Below are 20985 nucleotides of genomic sequence, written 5' to 3' on the forward strand. Positions count from 1 at the left end.
TCCGTACAAACGACAACTCTAATGACTTAGTATTGACTCCTACCCTGGACCAGAGTCATGAGATGTGTAGTTTACGTGTCGTTTTGCAGTTTAGGAGTTTATCCCTCATGTCCTGAGTAGGGTTGCAAAGGAGTGGAACATTTCCGGTAAATTCCCATGGGAAGTTAAGCTGGGGAATTTTAGAAATATTCCAAATTGGAAACTTTCCATGGGAATTTATGGGAGTTAACTGGGAATTTAGGTTAAAAAAAGGTATCATATCCAAGCATAAATATTTGTTTTGTTATGAGCAGACATCCATCCAAAATAATACAATTAAAACAGATTTATTTTTAAGTAGAACTTTATCAAGTGTTAAATATTTTATTGAACAATCAATTCTTTCATTGAATAACAAAAACATGAATGTTGAGTTAAATATTACTCATCTCCCCGACCCAACCCATTCAAAAATGAACAAAAATGCAATCCCAACAAAGTCTCATTCAAAATGTTAAATGAAAAGAGCTGCTCCCCCTACAAAAAAGGTCCCATTCAACATGCAAATAGAAGAGCATCTTCCCTCAAGCTCCTCAAGCCTAGCCTCTGCATTTTTGCTAAACCCTTTCAGGCAATGGGCTCTTCCACGGTCTCATCAAAATCCTCCATGTCCACTTCCTCAACATCCAACTCTGACTCTTCCTCTTCAGTGTCACTGTCCAGCCTGGTTGAGGATGGCTCTGCATAGTTATTCAACTGTACTTGCATGAAATCTGGTTGTTTCAGTCAGGATTATGCTAAAACATATTTTCCCCAACTATATTTAAGTTCCTTATTAAGAGCCAACCTTCAATTTATTAAATTCCTGATTTATTTCCATGGAAAGTTTCCAACTTTGAAAATTCCTGGAATTTTGCAACCCTTGTTCTGAGAGCTTTTTTCATCTCTTGATGTGTGAGTATCCAAGATGCCCTCTGGTGGAGAAAGTGTGTAATGGTGCCACAGCTTCTTAATGTGAGAAAAGGAGTACATTTAAACTTTGAGACGTCTTAAAGCTGCAGAAGAATTCTGTTTTTAAAGCTGTTTTCATGTGTTGTATATGCAATGTTGAAGAACACGTCAGACCAGGTGTTTTGCAGTTTTTCCCTTTAACAGTGCTTTTATTGATAGGTCATTTACATCAATGGATACAGAACACACACAGAAACACACACACCACAGGCTACAGAGAAATTTACAAGTTACGAAGATGAGACCTTCAGCTCGATGTCACCAACACTTATGTTTACTTTAATAACAGCTTTCAACAGGGGAACATCTTCAAGTTTAACAGCATCAGAGGGGAGGAAAAACTTCTTCACTCTTTTCTTCATTTGGCCAAATAAAGGTGTAAACATGATCCTCAAGGCTTTAACACTGGGCTACCTGTTAACACCTGAACCAGGTCTCACTGCTCAGCAGTGGACTCAGACTGTCAGTATCTTCAAGACTCAGCGAGCATGTGTTGGTAAAACAAACGGTCTCTAAAGGAGTACGTGCAGCCTCAGCTACGTGGACTCAGGTTTACACACACTGACTGTACAGGGTTTTTGGAGGGTCAGTTATGTGCTTGTTTAAATCTGGACTCAAAGGTTTCAAAGTTGTGTTTTCATTTGTTTCCAGAGCTTCAGCAGGAATGCAAAAAGTAGAAGAATAAACCTGAAAGGAGACGAGCGATCAGCTCTTTAGCTCGTAGAGCACACGTCCGTCTCCCACAGTGTGTAAAATAAGAGAAACATATCAGAGTTTAATGATCATGGCCTCTGAGGAGACGTCGAGTTAATGTGCAGATGTTCAGCGTTATAGTCAAATGAAACATAAAAAATAAATAAATAAAGGACTCTAAAACATATAACACACAAAAAGACTAAATCAAACTACGTCAGCGTCTGTAAACATTCACATTTTGTTCTGTTTTGTTCCTGCTGCTCGTCTTAAAGTTTCAGCGTGCTGTGATCTACAGTCAGGCTGTTAATATAGTGTTTTATTAAGGAGTTAGGATCGTCCCTTTACTGTGCTGTGATTGGATAGAAATGATAACAAGATAAACTCTGGCATATTTGATCTGAGAGTCAGGCGCACTGATGTGTTTAGGGTCCTGGGATGGACAGGATTTTTACCTTAAAGGTTTCCTGTACCGCTGAGATCTCTGGAGGCTTGTTATACGACCCTGTTTCCAGAAAGAGTCCAGAGGATGTGTGAAATGATTTCCACTACAGAGTCATGTCTGCTTTTAATGCAGTGACTTCCACTACAGAGTCATGTCTGTTTTTAATGCAGTGATTTCCACTACAGAGTCATGTCTGTTTTTAATGCAGTGATTTCCACTACAGAGTCATGTCTGTTTTTAATGCAGTGATTTCCACTACAGAGTCATGTCTGTTTGTAATGCAGTGACTTCCACTACAGAGTCATGTCTGTTTTAATGCAGTGACTTCCACTACAGAGTCATGACTGTTTTTAATGCAGTGACTTCCACTAGAGTCATGTCTGTTTTTAATGCAGTGACTTCCACTACAGAGTCATGTCTGTTTTTAATGCAGTGACTTCCACTACAGAGTCATGTCTGTTTTTAATGCAGTGATTTCCACTACAGAGTCATGTCTGTTTGTAATGCAGTGACTTCCACTACAGAGTCATGTCTGTTTTTAATGCAGTGACTTCCACTACAGAGTCATGACTGTTTTTAATGCAGTGACTTCCACTACAGAGTCATGTCTGTTTTTAATGCAGTGATTTCCACTACAGAGTCATGTCTGTTTTTAATGCAGTGACTTCCACTAGAGTCATGTCTGTTTTTAATGCAGTGACTTCCACGACAGAGTCATGTCTGTTTTTAATGCAGTGACTTCCACTAGAGTCATGTCTGTTTTTAATGCGGGATGGAAGTTGAATTTCTTAAAAGATGCATTTTTATTTGAAGCTGCTCTTATCTGAACTCTTTAGTTTTTTATCTGAGATAAATAAGTACGTGGTTTTAATCTCTAAAAGCCTAAATACTGACCCCTAGTGGGAGAAACCTCTTGAATAAAGAGTTTAGAAGACTTACAAGTGAAGATGTAATTTAAGACTTTCCAGTTCCAGTGAGAGAAGACGATTCAGGCGTTGGGCTCATCGATCTCTCAGTGTTCACATTAAATAACAGAACGTTTCACTTGTTCTCTGACAGTAACTTTACTGCTCTGCTTATTCTGATGAGACGAAGACGAAAATTCCAAAGTTATAACGAAGAGCTGGAGACACGTCTAAAGATCCTAACATTCACAGGTCTGGGACTTCTTATCTTATAACGTCTAATCGCGTTACAGGTCTACTGGCCCTACTAGCAAACACCTCAGAGGAAACAGAGGAGTAAAACTGCTCATTTACACGATAAGGAAAATAAAGGACTGAGGATACCTTCCATTATTCTGCTTTCTTTATGGAAAGGTCTGAGGCTGAGTTCATGATAAATGAGGACCCGCATCAGGGAGTTTCTTCTACTCTCTGAACTTTGTTTCCCTTCTCTCGTCAGCATTGAACACATAGACTGTATATATTGACAGCTGCTGGAGAGAGAACCTCGGGATGGTACGCTGTAGGGCGGAGCTTGTTACCGTGGAAACACACAAATTCCCTACCGCGCAGACTCTGGTTGCAGAAAATTTACAAGATGGCAGCGTTCTAGAACAGGATATTTTGGCTTCAAAACCATACAATGGTAAAAGGCAGAGCGATGCTGTCCATTATATATACAGTCTATGGTTGAACACTTTCATCTTTTTTTCCAGTCTTCATTTAAAGCGAGGAAGAACAAAACTGCTGAAAGCCTTTTTTAATCCTGCACTTTAATGCTCCCTGCTTTCACTTGTACATTCCCCTGATTCCTCTGCTGTTTAACTCGAAGCACGAGCAGGAACTGTTTGACTGTGAGGGCAGGACTTTGAGGAGAAGCGTGACGATGTTATCTCAAAGCCTTGAACTCTTGAATAAAGACGGGGACAGATCCCTGAACGTTTCCAGGCTGGGTTCATGTAACATTCATCCTTCTCACAGTAGTAACAGCATTACAAAGAACAGTAAAAAAAAAGCCTTTCTTCAACAGAGCAGGAAATAAAAACACGGCCTCTCTCAGTGCCTTCATCACACAGCCACAGTTTCCCCTGATTTACTTACACTCCCTTTAAAACCTAAAGATGGAAACCCACCTGCCTCTCCGTCCGTCAGCAGCCGGCCTCACCTGTTCACTCTCCCTCAGGTGCATGAATAAATATTTTTAGGGTTGTATTCGTCTAGTTTTAGAGATTCATTCTCTTTACAGTCAGGCAGAAGTGAAGGCGGCCTCGCTCTGGTCCTTGCCTTCGTCCCCGCCGCTGGACGAGCGGCTGCTGAGGTCAGCCACTCCTGACTCCAGGTCGCTGCAGGCGGAGAGATCATCAGGGTCCTGGCTCTTGAGATGTGTGTGCGGTCCAAGAGGCAGAGTGAGGGCAGGGTCCTTGGTGTGAGCCTTCTGATTGGCTGGTTCAGGAGAGAGGGCGTTGCCATTGTCCTGTGCAGGGCTGGTGATTGGGTGCGTGTAAGTGGAGGGCGGGTCCGGCCCGCAGTGTCTCTGCTGCAGGTGGCTAGTCCTCCTCCTCGGAACCTCGATCTTCTCCCACGTGATTGTTTTCCCCATCAGAGCCGCGATCCGCTGCGGATCCAAACAAGACAAAACCAGACCTTAACAATCTGAGAGCTCGCCGTTTCATTCAACAGCAGGCCGTCTCTCACTGGAGGGGATCTGAGATGTCACCTCACTGTCCCAGATCACCCGCCCTCATCTGTAGTGTAGATTAAACTCTGCCTGTATGTCATGTTGAACTCGGCTGATTCAGAACAGCATCTTTAGATTCACACTGAGCTAATCTCTAACTACCACATGCCCCGGGTGCAGTCTGGTGAAGACTCTTTCTAACGTGGACTCTCACAGACATGGACCTCAGACTCAGATCCTCAGACTGACTCTTGGATATTGTGTTCTGGTGATGGTGGTGTGGTAACAGGGAGTGTCTCTGTGTGTTGTATGCCTTGTCTGGAGCCCGGGTGGTGCTGGTGGTGGTGGGCGGTTCCTCCTGGCGGTACCTCCTGGTGATTGGTCAGCTCCTCCTCCAGCTGCTGGGTGTCCTCCCTCACTGCAGACAGGTAGTCTGAAGGGGACTGACGGGGAGGCGTAGACTTCTCCACGTGGTTGTAGAGACCTTTCCACATCCTGGAGATGAGGAGAGAAGAGGGAGGAGAGACAGAGAGAGGAGAGAAGGAGAGAAGGAGAGAGGACAGAAGAGAAGGAGAGAAGGAAAGAGGAGAGAAGGAGAGAGGAGAGAGGAAAGAGAAGGAGAGAGGATAGGGGAGAAGGGAGAAGGAGAGATGAGAGAGAAGGAGAGAGGAGGGAGGAGGAGAGTGGAGAGAATTAGAGAGGAGAGCGAAAAAGAGAGAAGGAGAGAGGAGAGAGGAGGGAGGAGAGAAGGAGAGAGGAGGTAGAAGGAGAGAGGAGAGAGGAGGGAGAAGGAGAGAGGAGGGAGGAGAGAAGGAGAGGAGATGAGAGAGGAGGAGAGAGGAAAGAGAAGGAGAGAGGACAGAGGAGAGGACAGAGGAGAGAGAAGGAGAGAGGAGAGAGAGGAGAGAGAGGAGAGAGAAGGAGAGAGAACAGAGGAGAGAGAAGGAGAGAGGAGAGAGGAGAGAAAAGGATAGAGGACAGAGGAGAGGAGGAGAGAGTAGGAGAGAGGAAAGGAGCTCAATCTTTGTTTCTGGTATTCTAAGATTATATTCAATCTTAAAATTAAATAATATATAAATGTGCGTGCGGGCGTTTGGTGTGTGTTTTTGCGCGTGTGTGCGTGCGGTGTGTCTGTGTGCGTGCATGCGTTTGTGTGTGCGTGCATGCGTTTGTGTGTGTGTGTTTGTGCGCATGCATGCTTGCATGTGTGTGTGTGTGTGTTTGTGTGTGCATTCGTGTGTGCATTTCTTGCTTGTGTGTTTGTGCGCATGCGTGTGTGCTGCAGTGACTCACTTGAAGCAGTAGGGGGTGGTGTTGGGTCTCAGGACGCCCTGGCTCTGGCTCAGCTCGGCCTTGTACAGAGGGTTGGTGTACTCGGCTCGGTCCTTCCACAGCTGAGGCCACACAGAGTGACTCCGCTCGTGGAGCCTACCACAGACGTTCTTATTATAACTGTTCTTATCATTGATCTGTATTATTAGTTACCGTAACAGGACCTACCTGATGTCTCTGCGTTCTTTCTGACAGTTGCAGAGGAAGGTCCCGTACTGACAGGAGTAGACGTGCGTGTGTATGGCGGTGAGGAAGCGCTCGTTGAACTCGAAGGCACACGGGAACTGCTCGGACAGCTGCCACACACACTCCAGGAACTGATCGATGACGGGAGACACCTCTTTAGGATCTCCATCCAGGTGAGCGTACCTGCAGGGACACGGGGCGTTCTTTACTGATTCTTGTGTCAGACGTCTCAAACATAGACATTTTCTATGTTTATAGACACGTTTCTGTGCCATCCATCATCTCCTTTACGCGAATCAAGACGTTTCTGTTCATCGAGTTTATGAAGGGAAATGAAGATTAGCTACAGAAGCTGAATCAGTTCAGGAGAAAACAGTGTGATGACATGACAGGGTCTGTATGGAGAGCCAAAGCAGGAGGAACACAATCCAGCATAATGACGGCTCCCATGGTTGTTAATCTGAGGAGGATTTCTTTCTCTCTATAAACAGATATCTGCATGAAGAGCAGCTAACAAACATTTACACTGAGACACTAATCTGCTTGATGCTGTGTCACTAAAGACAATCAGCGCTTAGATTTCCTGACTTCCTTGAATGCATCAGAAATGATGGATCCCACCTTCATTCAACAGACCGACATTGTAAAAGTAGCAACAAGGACTACAGCCTCCGTACATGGGGCGCATGTTTAAACCGCTAAACCTACGGTGCCCCACCTGGCACGTGTTTTGCAGTTTCTTATTTTAAACCTGTCTCACCTTCCTGAAGAGGATCTGTTTGGGCACCAAACTAACCGAAAGGATCAAACTCAGAATGTTTTACTTCATGACTTGAATGTTTCTCCTGCCCTGACCTTTATGGAAGAGAACATCTCATGTGGTGTTTTAATATTTCCACCATGAGAAGGTCACAAAGTATATAAATAGAGGGTTTAACTGCTGAGGAACAGGAAGTGATCTATCCCAACAACGTTCTAAACAAAGAATAAGAAGACGTCGTGTGTCTGACCTGTGGGAGAACTTGTGTCCGAATGAAACCCAGTCTCTCTCTATCAGCACCTGGAGGGAGGAGAGGAGGAATGACACACATGAGGAGACGAAGATAAAAGAGGAAGAGGAGGTCACAGGGAAGACCTTTCAGAATAAGAGTCTGTCAGTGTTGGTTACCATGAGTCCTCTGATGGTTCTGTAGAACGGGTCCAACAGGATGCTGGCTACAGAGCAGGCCTGAGCCGTTCGGTCCCAGCCATCCGAACAGTGAACCAACACGCTCACTCCTTCATCTGCTACTGCCTGGAGAGGGAGGGAGACAGAGACAGAGACAGAGACAGAGACAGAGAGAGAGAGAGAGAGAGAGAGAGAGAGAGAGAGAGAGAGAGAGAGAGAGAGACTCTTGTGTCAAAGGTTTGAAGCAGGGATGTTTCCGTCAATCAAACAACAACTTCATTTTATTGCTCTCTGTGCGTGTGCCTGTGCATGTGCGTGTGTGTGTGTCTGAGGTGTACACACCCTGGCTATGAAGACTCCAGCATCCAGTACGGCCTTTATGTGTTTGAGCCAGCCAGAGTTCTCCAGACCCCACAGGAAGTCAGTCATAGACGGAGTCCTCATCTCGCCCACTGCAAAGAAAGAGAAGGAAAGAGAGGGAGAGAGAGGGAGAGAGAGGGAGGGATAGAGAGAGAGGATGTTTATGAACACTATCTCAGAGGGAAACAGGAAAAAGCAACTTTCAAACACTTCCTCCTCTCCAAGCCGTCGTTTCCCGTCTCTATCTCAGGCTGCCCGTTCATCATCAACTGTGTCTCAATCAATCAGTCAACATCGTAATTATAACAGATAAAGATTTAAAGATTAATAAAGGCTCTGAAACAAGTGGTAAACATATGAGAGGTTAAAATAATATTTAAAAAATCCTTAAGTAACAACACAAAGACTAAATTAGCGAGCAGCAAACTCTGGAGTTAAAAAGTGAAGACAATCTGAAAGTACGAAAAAGCTGCAGTTCCACGAACAGCCACTAGAGGCGCCAATCTTCATTACCAGCCATGTTAAAACAGAAGAAATCAACATGTTTATAGCCAAACAGTTTTAATCTCTGAAAATGTCTTTATTCAAAAACATGAAGGATGATTTGTTTTTAATAACACGTCCGTTAATTTAACATTGGGCCTTTACTCCTGCGGCTCTGTTTCTGTTTTTGTGCATCACGTTTTTCATCCTCAGTGTGTCTCCATCGCTGTGTTTGTCCAGTCAATAGAGTATGTCCCCTTTTAACACACTGTGTACACACACACACACACACACACACACACACACACACACACACACACACACACACACACACACACACACTCTCTCCTCTCACCGTCGATGATCTTCTGCTGGCTGCTCCTCATCACGTGGATGTTTTCGATGCCGATGAACTGCAGCCTGATGTTGGTGTAGTGATCCTCGTTCTCGTAGCCTTTACCTGCTGCTCTGTTTGCCATGGCGTTCAGCTGGACGCAGACACACACACACACACAAACAAACAAACACACACACACACAAACAAACACACACAGCTTTGTATGAAATTTTTTAGCTGACTAGATATTCTATAGTATCTTCTGTGCATATAATTGATTTGTGATTCCACCAGTGTGTGTGTGTGTGTGTGTGTGTGTGTGTGTGTGTGTGTGTGTGTGTGTGTGTGTGTGTGTGTGTGTGTGTGTGTGTGTGTGTTACCTTGGGCCTTGTGTCCACCACGTAGATGTACTCACTGCCCGGGTTGGACTTCATCACAGCCTGCAGCATCATCTCGTCCTCCTGACAGCGTCCACTGAAGCCTGACAGCGGCTGGCTGCATCGACACACAGCGGCCTGCGATATGGAGAAACCTCTCCGTCATCGTCTGAACATCGTCAGATTGTCTCCGTTCACATGAGTAACAGGTGACAGTAACAGTGTGTGTTGATTGTGTGTGTGTGTGTGTGTGTGTGTGTGTGTGTGTGTGTGTGTGTGTGTGTGTGTGTGTGTGTGTGTGTGTGTGTGTGTGTGTGTGTGTGTGTGTGTGTGTGTGTGTGTGTGTCTCACTGACCAGTGTGTCCTGGTGGAAGTAGGACAGAGCAGGAAAGCGTCCTCGACTCCTGAACTTGGAGCTGCCCACGATGATCGCCGGTGTGGCGGACTTCGGTACAAACAGCTCTGACGGGTACGTGTCACACACCTGAGAGAGGACGGACCACATGATGACACACTGTACGTACGAAGCCCTCAAAGAGACACAGACACCCAAAGAAACGTTCTCAAGATCTCAGAACAGTTTTACACCCAGGTGAGTCCCTCATTCATCTTTTCGAGCAGGGGTTCCCACCTTTTCAGCCCACGACCCCCAAAATATAGGTGAAAAGACTTGCGACCCCCACTGTCCCTCAAAGTGATTTAATGTGTCTTCATTTAGCTGGTCTGCAGAAAATGACCCTACCTATATGAGCATGTGTCTGTGTTTCCTGTGTGTTATGAATTAATCTACTGCTACTGATGCTTTGATCATTAACTGTTCACTAACCCTAAACTTAGGAGTCATCTGACAACAAGAAAGGCAGAAAACTCATTACATTTTCTATTTTCAAGGTTTTATTTCAAGTTTAGCTACTATTTTGTCGATATTTTTTACTATAAATGAGTAAAATGTACTATTTTTAGATAACTTTTGTCATTCAACTTTGTTTTGCATCGTTTCAGTATTTCTTTGTTCACCTCAAGTTAACAAATTATATATAAGTAATACAAAACCAAGAAATAGAAGAAAAAATAAATAAATAAAAAATAGTAATAATAATAAAGAAATAATAAAAATCAATAGTACAAACAAAAAGGAAGATAAACATAAGAAAAAAAGGTAAATAAACCAAAGTTAATGATAATAATAATAATAATAATAATAATAATAATAATAATAATAATAATAATAATAGTAATAATAATAATGATAATAATAGTAATAATAATAATAATAGTAATAATAAAATAATAATAATAATTATAATAATAATGATAATAATAATAATAGTAATAGTAATAATAATAATAATAATAATAATAGTAATAATAATAATAGTAATAATAATAATGATAATAATAATAATAATAGTAATAATAATAATGATAATAATAATAATAATAGTAATAATAATAATGATAATAATAATAATAATAATAATAGTAATAATAATGATAATAATAATAATAATAATAATAATAATAATAATACTGATAATAATAATAATAATAATAATAATAATAATAATAATAATAATAATAATACATATTTTTAGAGAACTTAAAAAAAAACGACCCCCCAGGGGGTCCCGACCCACACTTTAGGTACCCCTGTTTTAGAGGAGCGCCTTTTTTTCAGACGTTGAGCTACAGTCTGTCATCAAACAGAGTCCAGATCTTTGAGACTCGAGTGTGCAGGGACCGTCCAGAGATCAGTACGAGCTTTGTTATAGTTAGTCTGGGACTTTAAAGTCATGTAGTCTGGACCAGCTCCTGCTCATGTGTCTGTTTAACAACCTGGTCAACACATGACACAGAGGTTTTACTTCTTCAGAAGAACAGCTCCGCCTCGGCTCTGCTCCGTATTTTACAGACTCGTGGAACAAAATCTCAAAAGGGACTCCCTGTGTTGACGTCTCTCATTTGAGTCTCCACACTTTAATAAGTTATTACTATTTAGACTTCTGTGTGGACTCTACGTAGCAGTGACCGACGTGGACGTGAGCTCCACATACTTATGACAGTGTCTACGTCGCTCTGCAGTACTCTGCTGAAATACTAGAGGGCAGTGTGGGCTCTATGATAGTCGCCTGTTTCCTGTCCCGCTGGGTTTTGTGTTTACTTTTCCACAGAGATTCAGAGCGTGTTATCTTAATCTACAGCTGATACATGTTGCTGTTTATCATGCAGACATGATTACATGAAGAATAGAGAGGAGACGGAGGAGGAGGAGGAGGGAGGTAAATGCAGAAAACAAGAGTATGTCAGACAGCAGCCTCTGTAAGCTGTCAGAGCTCAGAGGAGTCCTGAGAGTTTGTAGCTTCGGTTACTTTCAGGAGGAATGAAACACAAACGCTTCTCAGGATCTTCTGGAGAACAGATCCCTCTCTGTGCCTTCAGGGAGGGGGAGCACACGGAGCTGCCCCTGTCTATGTGCCTTCAGGGAGCACACGGAGCTGCCCCTCTCTCTGTGCCTTCAGGGAGCACACGGAGCTGTCCCTCTCTCTGTGCCTTCAGGGAGCACACGGAGCTGTCCCTCTCTCTGTGCCCTCAGGAAGCACACGGAGCTGCCCCTCTCTCCGTGCCCTCAGGGAGCACACGGAGCTGCCCCTCTCTCTGTGCCTTCAGGGAGAGGGAGCACACGGAGCTGCCCCTCTCTCTGTGCCTTCAGGGAGAGGGAGCACACAGAGCTGTCCCTCTCTCTGTGTCTTCAGGGAGCACACGGAGCTGTCCCTCTCTCTGTGCCTTCAGGGAGCACACGGAGCTGTCCCTCTCTCTGTGCCTTCAGGGAGCACACGGAGCTGTCCCTCTCTCTGTGCCTTCAGGGAGCACACGGAGCTGTCCCTCTCTCTGTGCCTTCAGGGAGCACACGGAGCTGCCCCTCTCTCTGTGCCTTCAGGGAGCACACGGAGCTGTCCCTCTCTCTGTGCCTTCAGGGAGCACACGGAGCTGTCCCTCTCTCTGTGCCTTCAGGGAGCACACAGAGCTGTCCCTCTCTCTGTGCCTTCAGGGAGCACACGGAGCTGTCCCTCTCTCTGGCTTCATCGCTGCAGTGATGTTGTTCTTTTTGATGCGGCAGTCTGTCATTAAATCCAGAGAGTGACTCAGCTAGAAACAGAGCAGTGACGTGTTACAGGCTGAGTTACTGTCTTTAAGAGGACCACAGTGAGCTTCATGTAGCGATGGATGAGCAGTGAGTTAGACTGAGAGGATGTTTGTACCTTCTTATCTCTGACCTTGTAAAAGTCCTGAATAAGAAGCACACCTTCTCCTCCTCACAGGAAGTTCAAGCCGGGGCCTTCTTTTGACATGTCATCAGTTTTCATGAACAGGCTCACTACCTTGGTATCCTGGGCCCGTATGCACGTCCAGCCATTAGTGGTGAAAAAAGGTGCTTGTACTAATGGTGAAAAAAAATGGATTAGCGGTCTAGATGAGCCAGGTTAACACCCCAACAAAGCATAACATTTAATGGAGGTAGACTCATCCATTACAGGTGCTAACGGCAGGATTACCTCACCTGTTAGGCTGTTTAAAGGACGGAAGACATCATGTTTATGCGTTATCGTTTAAGCACGTTTAGTCCTCCACCTGGACAACGTTGGTGGCGTTGCTTGTTTTAGGTCTTCTACTGTGTGCTCAGAAACACCACACGCATTTACCCGGCTCAAGATCTGAAGCCAAACTTTCCCTTTCTCCTTGTTTGTGATCTTTGAGGATTGACTTGCTGATAACAGCTGTTTGTTCATTCTGTATTCTTCTAATCAAATGTCCATTTCTTCTTGATCTTCTCTCAGTCACACTGGTACAGCCATGTTTATTGTTGTTTATACGTAGTAGCCATTTGCAGTTTGAATTTGTTGGATCGGGGTTTTCCAGGAGGTTCCCTGGACATATGACGTTTTGCACCAGCCTCGCTTTCATGGCGCAATTAGTTAATTGGCCAATTATTTGCAGTCGTGCATTCGGCTAACGTTACGGCCAAATGGGCCGTTCCATAACGATACGTTAAGACTACTGGTCCAGTTTTTTGGAATGGCTGGACGTGCATACAGGCCCTGGTCTTCAGGGCCAATGCACCCCTTCAAATGACCACTAACAGTGTCTGCAGAAAGAATCCTGCTCAGACCCTTTATTCACACAATGCAGACTTTGTATCACTCTCTTTGGGGCCTTGAGACCCCCCTGACAAAGCCCCTTTGCTCATGTTAATAAAACACTGAAGAAGCGGGTCGCCTCAGACTCCGGTGATCTCAGGAGTCTATGAATGATTCGCCCGTTGAGCTTGGTGGCTTGTTGGACTTTGGTTTGAGGAGTATTCTGGTGCAGCTTGTCATAAATACCAGTCTGTGTTAGATTAACTAATCAGGCGTCTGCAGGAAGAACCGACTGTATGGAGAGCAAAAGCAGGAGGAGCACAACCTGCAGTAATCATTGTTTTAACAACATTTATTTATTTAATAATTGTGTTTATCTGATCTTTTTAACTTTAATGTTGCTTTTCTACCGTTACTCATTCTATTAGTAACCGTAGAAGTGAATTTGACGCTGCTTTTGATCTGAACACACCCTGGACTCACCCTGTATTCACTGTTAGCTGCCGTCGTGACCCACAGGTTGTTAGGTACTCCCATCCTCTTGTAGTCCTCCATGAGGTCAATGAACCTCCAAGACTCCTCTCGCTCCTCTTTGTTCACATTCGGGTTGAAGGACAAGCAGTAGAGCTCACTGTACTTCTCTGGGGAGAGAGAGACAGAGAGGAGAGGAGAGGAGAGGTGAGGAGAGGTGAGGAGAGGAGAGGAGAGGAGAGGAGAGGAGAGGAGAGGAGAGGAGAGGAGAGGAGAGGAGAGGAGAGGAGAGGAGAGGAGAGGAGAGGAGGATGATTACATGTGTTGTAGAAAGGACACACATCTGTTCATGACACCCTGAACAATAAGCGTGTGCGTTCATCCAACACACACTGAACTAGCTGCACACACAGATACACACCTGGCCGTGACAGCCGGTTCAGAGAGGCGTGGATGTCCATGCAGTCTCTCTCCTGTGGAATCAGGATCTGGTAGACCCTGAAGTCCTTACAGCGCAGGATCAGCTGACTTCCTGCGGGGATGGTGGGCGGTCTCTCCACGCTGCTCACCATGCTGTGCAGCACCTGAACACAGAAACACACCCTCTGTGAAGAGTCCACGAGGTGTAGCTGAAGGTCCAGAGGTCAGTGGTTTCTGTAAAGACCCATAAACTGGAGCCACATTGTTGTGAAATCTGTCTTGTGATCTAAAGAAATCAGGAAGGATGGGCCGTGTGGGTTCATGAGGAAGCTTCAGAGCGTGCGTAGCGTGCAGAGAAGAAGGAGAAGTGTCCTGTTTTATTGAACTCAAGCTGATCAGTGTCAGTCTTCTTTGTTCCTGCTAATCCAGCATACTCACTCCCGGTCTGCTGGGTGAAATCTGAAACCCCCTGCATGTCTGTTTTATCTCGTCAGGTCCAGAGGGATCAGGCTGTGTCCTCGGCCTCCCTGCAGGAGATGTGAGGAGGGGGGGAGGGAGTGGGGCGCTATCTCTCCTTACTGTGTCTGCTAACTCACAAAGCTCACAGTGAAGAGCTAACACAAGCTTTAAGAAGAGCAGAGACGAGGACTTCATCTCCCAGCTTACACCAGACTCACATTTAATGATCAGACCTTGGCTGACGGAGGAGTTAAAAATGAATCCAGAGGATGACTCACAGGAAAGATATTTATCAACAAACAGATTAACTTTAGAGATGAAACATAAAAACAGACTTTCTAAAGACGTTTCAGTGACTGGATAAATATATTTAAAGCTCCTGTGAGGAACGTTTGTTTAGCGTTGATTCTGGTGCCCTCTGTAGACCAAATAGATCCAGTCTTTGTTCCTTCCTGATACTGACCCTGTACGTTCTGAAAAGCTTCTTCCAGCGTGCTGTGAATCACTTCATCCGACAACTTACCTGTCCCAGAGTTTCAGGCATTAATAAGAACTGTACAGAAACATCTTCCTCCTGAAAGTCTCTCTGCTTCTGTTCCTCATGGAAAGAAAAATGTCTCTGTGCAGCTTTCAGGAAACTGAGATCAGACTTAAGTTTTAAACTGTGTTCCTGTATGGAGTAGATATGAGGCATGATTTTTGAATGCTCGAATATTTGTTCACATATTAAAAATGTAGGAGTTAATTTGAATATTTTCTCATTTTAAAAGTACTAATTTCATCCTTTTCACCGGTGCCTGGTTGTAATACATTAATCCCTCCACATGGTGGCGATAGAGCGTCTTAAAGCTGTTTGCTAACCGCATTAAATAACAGAAGAAGAACCTCAGGGACAGTCACTGAAGTACGGGTCGAGGTGTGAGCCTCAGAAATGGAGAACACTGCAGAGACTGAACACGGCTGTCACCGCTAACCCGCTGCTTGTTAGCCATGGGCTGGACGATAAAACGCTAAATATCGGGATATTATTTTTCTCAATATAACAAATGTACGATAAAACGTTGATATATTCAAACCTGTGATTACACCCCCCAACCACTGGAGAGGGAGTGTGTCTTAAACGCTAGTTCACACTCAACGTTAGACAGAAGAAGAAGTCGACATGGAACAGCCAATCATGTCGCAGGGTTGGAGGTAGGCGGGGCTTAAAGACATTTGTAAACACAGCTGAAATGAGCGACAGTGACTCTGAAGAAAACTCAAAACCTACCAGCTCAAGCCTAGACTCAACACTAGACTTCATTTTTTACGATATTTTGGCTCACTTTGAAATGATCTGATTTCATATTTATCGTGAAAATTATCCAGATTGACTGATATGAAAAATGTTATCGTGATAACATCTTTTCAATATCCCCCAGCTCTAGTTAACCCTTCAGTGAACGGGACAGGTGTCCAGTGGAGTGTTTCTGTTCCTGTCTACACCTGCAGCCAGACGGTGAAGAGTTGTGTGAGTCATTGTTGTCTCTATGTAATCTTTAAACCAGCGGTCAGAGAGCTGAACCCACCAAAGACTGACTCAAAGACCCAAATCAATAACGGTGTGATTGTATGATCGACTGTGGAGCAGTGTTTCTGCTTTGAACGCCCCTCCCTCGTATGACGACGTGTTGGTGTTTGGGTTAGGGTGTTCAGCAGTGTCAGTTTCTCTGCAGATGTGTGGCTCTCTGTAGCTCCATTGTAAGGTACAGGTCTTCTTTAACTGAGTCTCCTAAATCAAACAGAACTCCACCAGGTTCAGACTTCACAGTTCACCATCGTCTTCTTCTGGATTATGACCCAATGAGGGGAAAGAGTTCAAGAGTTGAGCCTCAAACTGTCCTAACGCCTACAGGCAAGGTGTTTTTACTCCTTAAATTCAAATATAAGTTCTTTTTTTTACTTTAAATATCTTTAAATGAGATTCACATCAAGACTTTTCAGCTCAGCAAGACTTGTGTTTGAGCAGTGTGTATTCCTCTCTCACAGCCGGGTATTGTAATCTCCGTTTCATACCTCTAAAGGCTGATTTATACTTCTGCGTTGAATCAACGGCGTACCCTACGCCGGGGGTCCGCGTAGCTCCCGTACCTACGCCGTGTCCTACGCACATAGCTGACGTGCATCTCCTACAAAATGTAACTCCCCGTAGAGCCAACGCGGACCGCAAGCTTTGTGATTGGTCCGCTCGGCGGCTTTGTCTTTCCCGCATTTACAACACTTCCAGGATCCCGGACATCGGCCGCACATCGGCCGTGTATTTCATCTCCTCCTCTCTATTCTTCATGTAATCATGTCTGTATGATAAACAGCAACATGTATCAGCTGTACATCAATCTCTGTGGAAAAGTAAACAGAGAACGAGCGGGACCGGAAGCAGGCGGCCGGCTATCAGAGAGACCACACTGCCCTCAGGCGTTTCGGCGGAGAATTGCTGCTCGACACGGACACACCGACGCACAAGTATGTGGTGCTCATGTCCGCGTGAGCCCCTGCTGCGTAGGGGAGACGCAGAAGTATAAATCAGCCTTAAGTCGGTAAGACTTCACCCCACTGGCTGTAAAAACCCCTCATAAAATGTGTGTTCCCCGTGTTCGGACAGAGTTCGGTAAGACTGCTGCTCCTACTGCTTGGAATACGCTCCAGAAGGACTTGAATCTGTCAGATCTTATCTCACTTGATGCCTTTGGGTCCATCTTAAATGAAAGACAGACCACAGAACAGGTACTGTGTTTTTAAATGCTGTTTTTGTAATCACAAATTGCACTTTATTTGCAGATTAGTTGCACTTTCAAATTATTGATTGTTTCTACATACTGTCTCTATATATGCTCCATGCCGTTGAGTTGTGCTATTTATTTTGACATGTGCCGCTGACCTCTTGGCCAGGTCGCCCTTGTAAATGAGGTCTTGATCTCAATGGGTCTCATCTGGTTAAAGAAAGGTTAAATAAAAAAATACAAAAAATACAAAATTGCACACCGCTCCCAGCTTACCCAGGTCTCCTTGCGTGTCTCCGGGTTGTTCTCTACGAAGATGGTGTGCGTGGCAGAAAGGTAGAGAGTCCCGACGCTGGCCTTCCTCTGACCGGACGAGCGGTCCAGGAGACGCACATTCTCCACCTGACAGAGAGACACAGGTGAGACATCAGAGACATGCATGGATCAAATCTGAAGAAGACTTCAGGGAAGTAAATCACAGCATGTCTCTTTAAACCCTGAGACATGAAGAAAGATTAGTCCTTTAATAAGTGCTGACGGTGCACGCTGCGGTGACTCAGCACATCACGTTTCCTGAAAGTCCTTCAGTGAGTAAAGCTTCCCTCAGACTGAGTGTTAGAAACACAGCTCCCTCTGTCAGGTGCTGCCTGCAGCCGGAACAGATGCAGGAATGTCGAAGCTGATACCTGAACCATCTTCAGAGGGTGACAGTCACGCACATGTGTGATCGATTTCTGAGCTCAAGTGGAAAATGCACCTTTTTATGCACCATGATAATGCACCTAAATGAGCGTGCACAGAGACTCTGAGGGCTTCTCTCCTTTAACTGATCACAACATGAACACAGCTCAGAAGCAGGCAGGATGATTACCTGCAGGGGGCGCTGTGACATTAATCCTGAAATGAACCTTCCAGGCGCCTCTTATGTTCTGACGGCTTGCGGTGTCATCGTATGACCGTCTTACGTTTCCTGAGTCATCCCAGCATCACGTCTTCCTGGTGTTAAGCTCGGGCCTTGTATCAGGTGACTGTTAGAAGTTAAAGTAGGAATACAGCGGCGGTGTTCGGGAAGTGTTCGGAGCTCCTGCAGATATTTGTGACGGCTGGCCCATAACCGGGGCCGAGTCCAGACTTTGATTCAGATCATGAGCCACAAACTATCAAAGAGATCCTGTGTCATTGTTTACATTCAAAAAGTAACATTTACATTTATAATTCCTGCGTGTACGAAAACCTGAGTGTTTCGTGTTCACTCGCCTTATTCCATTTGTGTACACCCTATCCTGTATAAATAATGGACGTAGTCTCCATGACATCACCGGTCTGTTCCTGAATTGCTGTTTTGAAGCTGATCGTCGGCAGGAGCCATATTGGAAATCAACCTAACTTCTGTCGAGCTAATGTGAGGTAAAGAGGCCTGTCAATCAAGTCAGCCACGCCCTTATTTGGGCAAAACTCGTACGTTTAATACCTTCAAAAATAAAGACTTATAATAAATTCCCCCCCTACAGTGTGTGCTGATAGAGAAATGAGCTATTCAGACCTAAACTGGTTTATGAACCAGGCTGTAAACATGTTTATTTTAAAGACCATCTCTTTGAATGGGTGTGTATGTGGTTTCCAGTGTTTCTGCAGTCAGCCTCTAGTGGACGCTCGAAGAACTGCAGTTTTTAACACTTCCTCATTGGCTTCAATTCTTGTGGCCGGAGGTTGCCGCTTGGTGTGAACGCCTCATGAAAGATGTTTGTATAGAGATGCTGATAGTAAATTAATGTCTTGCAGTTTGTACAACGCACTGATTCCTCCTTCACACCTTCTAATGAGAGATGAAGTGTTACTGAGAGCGTAAAAAAACTGCTAGCAGCCCGTTACAACAAAGTCCACGTTTGATTTTAACACCAGTCTAAAGACAAATGAACATGTCAGAGTCTGGGAGTTTCGTGGAGCTCCAGGGGGGCCAATTACATCTGAAGTGGGGCCCCTCTGCTGATCTGTGGACATGCCCCTGCCTCTCACAGGCAGCCTGACTCTTATTATAAACACAGGTAGAGAGGGATGGAGGTAGAAAGGGATGATGGAGGTAGAGAAGGGATGATGGAGGTAGAGAGGGATGATGGAGGTAGAGAAGGGATGATGGAGGTAGAGAGGGATGATGGAGGGATGATAGAGGTTAATAATAAACAGAGTCCTCCATGGTGTTCTGCTGATTGTTGTTACCTTGGGGGTCCGGATGTTCTCCATCACTGAAACCAAAATGGAGGAAGAGGAGGAAGAAGAGGAAGAGGAGCCCGACGCGTTCCTGCCCGTTAGTGATTATATCTCCTCCTCCACATCCCGAACTGAGGTGCTGTCTCTGACTCTGCTGATCCACATGAGTCCCGGGATCTTCACCATGGTCTAAGTCCTCCTGTACCCGGGTTAGGTCCCTTAAACCGGAGGACCTGGATCCAGTACCTCCCTGTTATCGGTCCCCGAGCTTCCTCTGTCCGTTAGATCACAGCTGCTCCTCCATCAAGCGACCGGAAACACGACGCACAGCATCCGGGTACACCTTTCACAATAAAACTCAATGTTTCACGGCTAACAATAACAATCACTCTGTCACACAGAACATTTCAAAACAAGGTTTACAAAGTGTCTTAGTGAACATATGAACCCAAGAAACACCATCAAACATGGCTGGAGATGGAGGGGTAACATGAAGGAGGAAACTAAATGAAGACATAAATCTGTTAAAACATTTAAAATAAATCCAGCATGAAGACAGAAATTTAAGAAATTAGATTAAAGCACTTAAAGGACAAAATAATCACTGACCAAAATAAAAGTAATACAAATAAAATTAACAGTGTATTACAAGAAAAATCAGATAGGCTAGATGAAACTATAAAAACGTCGAGTTCTCAACTTTCAGTTAATTTATCGCTCTGACAAACTGTGAGATGTTCCCCCTGTAGCATGAAAACACGTTTATGTGACCTCCTTGACTGGCTTTGATTTAAATCTCTGCTTTGTTCTGAAAAACTTTCTGACCGGAAGTGCTCATTTTTTTAAACTTGATTTCAGCTCGTGCGCTCAAACGACCAGCCGCAACTACGCGTGCGCAGATTGTATCCGCTCCTGCCGGACTTTGAACGCATCAGACACAGGGCTGAGTTTAATGTTGTTTTTATTACAAGTTTATATATTAATATGATTTCATAGTATTCATTATTTTATATTTATTATTAACCTTTTTTTTATTTTTCTGGGATTCCCCGGTCCGCAAGTGTTAATGTATGAAATGAAGTTTATTCATCACTGTTGTTTTATTTACTTTAACAGCTTTAAATTAGAGTAACTACAGGCCGAAATATAAAATCTGTTAAATCAATTATTTTTCTTGATTGTTGCTTAAAATATTTGGTCAACAAAAAAAAAAATAAAATAAAATAAGGCTTTACCAAAAAAGGAAAAACAAATGACACTTTGTGTGTTTACAAACTAGCTGAGGTAAAACACTGATATTTATTTCATTTTACCAGGTCAGTCAATTGAGAGTCAATTCTCATTTACAATAACGACCTGGGCGAAGAGGCAACACATGTGGCATTACAATGAATAAAATAAAATAATAGACAGAGAGGACGTACAGAGAGACCTAGAGACAGAACAATACAATACAAACATATGACAGGAGTGAACAACTTAAAAGCAACTTAAAAGCAACTTAAAAGCAAGTGCAGTGATGTTGAGTGATGTTGAGTG

At 44.2% G+C, this 20985-nt stretch overlaps 1 protein-coding gene across 3 annotated transcripts; it reads right to left on the reverse strand.

Annotated features, from left to right (window-relative positions):
• Window positions 1–1110: 1110 nt before the first annotated feature.
• LOC117815682 (myotubularin-related protein 7-like) lies at window positions 1111–19767 on the reverse strand. 3 transcript variants are annotated; one of them, XM_034687546.1, is made up of 14 exons: window positions 19456–19767; window positions 17515–17640; window positions 14022–14184; window positions 13613–13770; window positions 9349–9477; window positions 8997–9131; window positions 8635–8767; window positions 7779–7888; window positions 7437–7562; window positions 7279–7328; window positions 6251–6451; window positions 6044–6178; window positions 5119–5245; window positions 1111–4687 (listed from the first exon to the last, which is right to left on the reverse strand). In XM_034687546.1, exons 1-14 carry the CDS (start codon window positions 19477–19479, stop codon window positions 4319–4321), a joined length of 1986 nt encoding a protein of 661 aa, XP_034543437.1. In that variant the 5' UTR covers window positions 19480–19767; the 3' UTR covers window positions 1111–4318. The 3 variants fall into 3 exon arrangements, with proteins under 3 accessions (XP_034543437.1, XP_034543439.1, XP_034543438.1); XM_034687548.1 differs by having other exon boundaries at window positions 5064–5245; window positions 19456–19766; XM_034687547.1 differs by lacking the exon at window positions 19456–19767 and adding an exon at window positions 18110–18366.
• Between the last annotated feature and the right edge of the window lie 1218 nt (window positions 19768–20985).

This window comes from Notolabrus celidotus, chromosome 7 (genome assembly GCF_009762535.1).
Source record: "Notolabrus celidotus isolate fNotCel1 chromosome 7, fNotCel1.pri, whole genome shotgun sequence".
Taxonomy (NCBI): domain Eukaryota; kingdom Metazoa; phylum Chordata; class Actinopteri; order Labriformes; family Labridae; genus Notolabrus; species Notolabrus celidotus.